General features: G+C 36.1%; 1 protein-coding gene across 1 annotated transcript in view; it reads left to right on the forward strand.

Annotated features, from left to right (window-relative positions):
* The first annotated feature begins 296 nt into the window (after window positions 1-296).
* LOC120231057 (alpha-fetoprotein-like) overlaps window positions 297-6682 on the forward strand; it is a 52621-nt gene continuing 46235 nt past the window's right edge. Inside the window, exons 1-4 of the mRNA XM_039230929.1 lie at window positions 297-381; window positions 1566-1617; window positions 1757-1898; window positions 4119-4327. Of these exons, the coding sequence (XP_039086860.1) occupies window positions 297-381; window positions 1566-1617; window positions 1757-1898; window positions 4119-4327 (488 nt within the window). The remainder of the gene's footprint in view (window positions 382-1565; window positions 1618-1756; window positions 1899-4118; window positions 4328-6682) is intronic.

Raw genomic sequence — 6682 nt, forward strand, 5'->3', positions numbered from 1 at the left:
ATTTACCAAAGGCACGTATTGATTATGACAAGACCTACATGGTATAAAATTGAAAAAAACAAGTAGATTGACATGACTCATTTTAAAATCCAGTATTCATTAATGAATGCCATCTATTAGCAATATCTCTTCATTGTCATCAGATCCTTCAATTTTATCAGGGTCATACTGCTTGGAAAAAAATATTCACCAGAAAAAGGTTAATTATTAATAGTAATTACTTGAAAAGAATATAAAAGGATTCTTTATTTTTTTCCAGATGATAGAAAACCTTCTTTAAAGGTTCATCTGAAACAATGAAGACTCTTAGACCCATATGTTTTCTTGTTTTCTTCAGCTACGTTCAATGTCAATCTCTGCAGAGAAGTTTACTAGCTGCAGGTAGGGACCCTATTTACATTCTATATATCCCATGTGCTAGGAAATAAAGGCATAAAGACTACTAAAATATATATGGAAAGGCTTATCTTTTTCAGTGCTCATCATTGTCAATAGAGTAATTGGAAATGGCTAGAAATTAATTTGTGGAATGGATGCAGAAAGAGAGCTAACATTGAGGCAACACACATAGAAAGATCTCGTTTTAGTCTTATTTCCACTCTAGGTGACAGAATGATACATTTCAAACTTGTATTTGATATTGGATAAATGATTTTGGATCAAGTAATTGTACTTATAGTAGCAGGAATTTTTACGGTCCATCTTCTGCAGTACCTATTCTATGGCAGGCACTGTGCTCGGTGCCTCACATGTGTTTCCATTTAATCCTAACAAACATCCAAGATGGTAGAGTTCATTTATACTTTATAGATAGAGAAGCAGAAACTTTGAGAGCTTAAGTTATTTTTCCAAGGCCACCATCAGTATTAGGGCTAGAAGTTAAATTCAGAGTAACTGACTCCATAACCTTTCCCTGTATTAATAGGTAATTATGTTATAACCTTTCCCTGTATTAATAGGTAATTAATAAGTAACAATGATTTCTTTCTTTAACCGATAGCTGCTAAGCTCTTTAGAAGCTATTAGTATAAGTAGAAGATATTGTTTTCAATCGAGAACATATATGTGTGTGTGTGTGTGTGTGTGTGTGTGTGTGTGGTGAGTGGAGGTGATAAGAAAGATAAAGTTGATGAGTAAATCCAAAATGGGTGAGATACTGTCTTTGCCAAATGAAGCCTGTCAAAGTGCTGTTTATACGTTTGCTCCCAATGTTAAACCTTAATTTTCTTAGCATTCCTTGGATGTGCTAGTAACTTCTAATATAAAGAGTTAAATAACCAAATCACATTAATTAATTCAAGCGTTTCAACACAAATACATGCAACTTATTTGTAGGTTAATGACAGATTTCAAGTACACAATATATTTGAAAAGAAATAAGTCATTCACAGAATTCAGTTTAAACACAAGTAAATATATATTTTGGTAATTTGTTTTAATTTTTGATGGCAAATAAAAGTGATCTGGAAATTTATAAGTGAATGAATATATATTTCAGAATTACAAAGGGAGATTTCGATTTTGAAAATATCCTCTTATGTAAATAAAATCTTATTTTTCTTTAGCCTTGAAGCACATTAATAGCCAGAATTATCTGCAAAAGAATTTAAGAGACATGTGAGTTTTATTACCAATATTCTTTTGTCTGAAATTTGAAATCATAGTTATTTGGAGGGGGGAGAGGGACAGTGATCTAACAACACAGAGGAAGAGTTTTGATTCTATCTCTAGCACTCTCACGAGTGTTATGTTTTAGCACTAGCATTATGGTTGCTCAGTTTCTTCAGAAATCAACTTATGAAGAAGTACAAACCATAGTTGAAGAGTTGGTAGATCGTGCAGAGAAGTGCAAAGTCCTCAAGCCACATGAATCACCTTCAGAATGCTCTCAGCAATTGGTAGGTGAATCATGTTCTGCCTTTCTCTTCTCCCCCCCCCCCCTTTTTTTAAAACTAAAATTCCAACCAAAAGGTGTTATGAGGTGGGGTGTTGAGCAATTAGGTAGGGGACTTTAAGGCAGCAAGATGCATTGAGTCACATTCAAAATATAATTTTTATAGGTTTATAAACCTACAGTTTTTCATTTCATCTCTGGGAGATCAGACACAGAATCAAACACTCCAAAGAATGTACTATAACCTAAAATGCCAATTTGTTCATTTAAGTTGTTTGTTTTTCCTCTGCCTCTGGAATACTATTGTCTGACATCCTCATGCAAACGTTCCTGAGAATTCAAAGTACTAATTTAAAAAAGTTTCTAAGAGGGGCACCTGGGTGGCTCAGTTGGTTAAGTATCTGACTTCTGCTCAAGTCACGATCTCACAGTTTGGTTTGTGAGTTGGAGCCCCTCCTCTGGCTCTATGCTGACTGGTGAGAGCCTGCAGCCTGCTTCCGATTCTGTGTCTTCCTCTTTCTCTCTGCCTTACCCTGCTCACCCTCTGTCTCCCTCAAAAATAAATAAACATTAAAAGAAAAATTTCTAAGAGAATATGAAAAGAAGAGAGAAGTGAATATGATTATAGGCTCCTTTTACCAGTTAGTAGAAAATCTTAGGGATTACTACTGTCTCATAAAATATGTCAATCTTGTAATTAGTGAATTCTTGATAAACGTTAGCATATCTGTACAATCCATATATTGCATAGATCACTTATCTCATGCCAAATACTTTAAACTACAAATCAGTGTTTTTCTTATTTATTGGTAGGTTTTTTGTTTACAGTCCATCTTCTTGGGGCTACCTATCTTTTACTAGACTCTAAATAGATAGAAAAATTATCAGTCTTATTAGAAACACATTTCATTTATTTATTTATTTATTTTTTCCTTACAAATAGTTTATTGTCAAGTTGGCTTCCATATAACACCCAGTGCTCATCCCCGCAAGTGCCCTCCTCCATGCCAATCTCCCACCTCCCCCCCACACCCATGAGTCCTCAGTTTGTTCTCAGCATTCAAGAGTCTCTCATGGTTTGCCTCTCTCCCTTTCCCCCACCATGTTCCCCCTTCTTCTCCCCCATGGTCCTCCGTTAAATTCCTCCTAATCCTCCTATACGTGCAAACATATGATATTTGTCCTTCTCTGCCTGACTTATTCGCTCAGCATAACACCCTCAAGGTCCAACCATGTTGCTACACATGGCCAGATTTCATTGTTTCTCATTGCCATGTAGTATTCCATGGTATAGATAAACCACATCTTCTTGATCCATTCGTCCGTTGATGGACACTTAGGCTCTTTCCATGTTTTAGCTATTGTGGAGAGTGCTGCTATGAACATTGGGGTACATGTGCTCCTATGCCTCAGCATTTCTGTATCCCTTGGGTAAATTCCTAGCAGTGCTATTGCTGGGTCACAGGGGAGTTCTACTGTTAGTTTCCTGAGGAACCTCCACACTGTTTTCCAGAGGGGCTGCACCATTTTGCATTCCCACCAACAGTGTAGGAGGGTGCCCGTAGAAACACATTTTAAATGAAGTGCTTCTGCCAATGACTAGTCTCATTTATTTTATAGTGATTACTTCTTATTTCTACTTCAAAAGATGGCCATTTTTTTGGCCTTTATCCTCTAAATCTAGAAATGTATGTCTTTTGAAGTTTACAGCTTCCCACACATTTACTGCCACTCAAAGGTATTTGAAAACTAACTAAATTATCACATTTTCATTTGAATATTTGACACTGAATATACACTGCCTCGGAGTTCAATTCTTAAAATAAGTTCCCATGGAAACCAAACTGAAAACAATTAGGAAGCAAGGAAAGCAAATTACCATCTATTTTTTGGTGAATAGCGCCCATAAAAAATACCTGAACTTCTTCAGGCTCTGGAATTTTGGCTTATGTTAAATACCTCTTAACAACTAAATGAAAATGAAGCAATTATATAGGAAAAGAGAGAGTGATAAATTCCTTTTGGTCCACGTCCAGTATGTGGGAGTTTATACTTAAAAACCCAAAAAGCTTTTGCTTGTAAAAGCTATGTTCAGGGACTATCAAATACAAAGTGTAAGGTTACACACTCAGTGGCCTTTTCCTGAAGTAATTCTTTAACTTCTCTATGATTAGGGATTTAGATTACACATTTTTCACCTTTAAATTACTTTTTCCTCCTACAGGTGACTACCTTCCTAGAACATATTTGTAATAACAAAGGAATGGCTGACAAGGAGTTTTCTGACTGTTGCAATATAAATAACAAAGCAAGACTCAAGTGCTTCCTATTATACAAAAAAGATGACACAGATTACAGTGATATATTCCAAATTCCAAATCTTGAGCAGATCTGTGAGGTGAACAAAGAGAATCAAGCATCAGTGAAGGAGAGGTAAGTCATTTCTCCTTGCCATACTCTCTGAAGATGAGAGTTTTCCATTTTGAAGACAGATCTCTTTTTTTTATATATATATATGGGCTCTGAGAACACAATGCTTTATTACGTGGAATTAAAGTAAAAATATGAGCTACAATACATATTTTTCTCCCTAAGAATGACAATTACAATCTTAGTGAACCTGACAGGGCATGGAAATGTCTGTGTAGAGGCATTAAAAAATGACTAGATGAAAAAAAAAAGTTTAAATAAATTTGAAAAATGACTAGGACAATGTAAAGAACTCCTCTTCTTAATGGTTAGAATAGTCAGACCAGTAGTGAATGATGTTACAAGGTACAGCAATTAGGCAAAGCATAATAAACAGAGTATTGGGGACAGAGAGCAGGTAATAGCTCTGGTAAGGGACTGGCTTTTGGGAAATTCATCAAGGGATAGCAGAGAGGGTATCTGATAGTCATGGAGAGAGCTTGTCTTTCAGAACCCAAGAATAAGTGACAGTTGCAGATTAGACAGACAAGATTTTCTACTCATAAACTCAGATTCTATAATTCCCACCTGGAGTGAAGAGCATTACAGCAAATGGGTAGGCAAGGTCATATTTTGTTTTCCTAGTGAGCATAGAGGTCTATCTTTTAAGAGTGTGGTGTGAGCAAGTGACTGGGGTTTAGAGGCAGGTAACCAATGCCTAAAGAGATAGAAATGACATGAGAAACACAAAGCTTCAGTTCTCAAGGAATGAAGTTCTAGCCAGTCATCTTATCAAGATAGGCTCAGACAATGGGAATAAGGTAAAGGTCTGATTTCTGGTTCTAGACTGCAAGGAGCATAGTAATGATTTGATTTCAGATTTTAGACATAAAACCTTAGACCAGAGATAAACGAGCAGACAGGATGACTTGATGATGAATGATGTAAACTCCTTTAATTCACCCATATGAGGGCAGAATTGCCCCAGAGATTACTGAGCCTTCAAATTAATTGGCCCCAGCTGCTTAGGTAGAAAAGACTAAGGGAAAAGGGGTTGGGCAGGTTGCAACTCGTCTGACATCAGAGGAAACCAAATGGGAACCAAAATAGGACCCAGCTACCTATTTACTGTGTTCCTTCAGTCTAAAGGAGAATTATAAAATCAGGTCTGGGTTGAACACTCAAAGATCATGAAATCTAACCAATACTCAAGCAGTGAATCTAATCTCTTCTTGAATATTTACACTGAAATCAATATTAAGTAGTTATATGCTAATCTTTTTTTTGCAATTTTTTATTCAATTCTATTTAGCATATAGTGTAATATTCATTTCAGGAGTAGTGTTTAGTGATTCATCACTTACATGTAATATCCAGTGCTCATCACAAAAAGTACCTTCCTTAATATCCATCACCCATTTAGCCCATCTCCCTTCCCACCTCTCCTCTAGTAACTCTCAGCTTGTTCTGTATATTTAAGCATCTCTAATGGTTTGCTTCCCTCTGCTTTACCTCACCTACCTCTTGTTCATGTGTTTTCTTTCTTAAATTCGACATATGAGTGAAATCATATGATATTTGTCTTCTCCTGACTGGCTTATTTTGCTTAGTGTAATACCCCCTAGCTCCATCCACATTGTTGCAAATGGCAAGATTTCATTCTTTTTGATGGTTGAGTAGTACTCCGTTATTTATATACCACATCTTCTTCATCCATTCCCAATCAGTGGACATTTGTACTTTTTTCATAGTCTGGCTTTGTCAATAATGCTGTTTTAAGCATCATGGTACATGTGTTCCTTTTAATCATTATTTTGTATCCTTTGAGTAAATACCTAGTAGGGCAATTACTGGGCCTTAGGGTAGTTCAATTTTTAACTCTTTGAGGAACATCCATACTGTTTTCCAGAGTGGCTGCACCAGTTTGCATTCCCACCAACAGTGTAAGAGGTTACCCTTTCCCTTGCCCAATATCTGTTGTTGTCTGAGTTGTTAATTTTAGTCATTCTCACAGGTATGAGGTGGTATCTCATCAAGGAATGATTTGTATTTCCCTGATAATGAGTGATGTTGAGCATCTTTTTCCTGTGTTTGTTAGCTATCTGTATGTCTTCTTTGGAAAAATATCTATTCATGTTCTGCTCACTTTTTAAATTGGATTATTGGTTTTTGAGTGTTGAGTTTGATAAGTTATTTACAGACTTTAGATACTAACCAATTTATCAAATATGTCATTTGAAAATATCTTCTCCTATTTTATATGCTGCCTTTTAGTTTTGTTGATTGTTTCCTTCACTATGCAGAAGCTTTTTATCTTGATGAGGTGCCAATAGTTCAGTTTTGCTTTCACTTCCCTTGCCTCCAAAGACATTTGCCTCC

This window comes from Hyaena hyaena, unplaced genomic scaffold, assembly GCF_003009895.1.
Source record: "Hyaena hyaena isolate Hyena2069 unplaced genomic scaffold, ASM300989v1 scaffold_54, whole genome shotgun sequence".
In the NCBI taxonomy this organism is placed as follows: domain Eukaryota; kingdom Metazoa; phylum Chordata; class Mammalia; order Carnivora; family Hyaenidae; genus Hyaena; species Hyaena hyaena.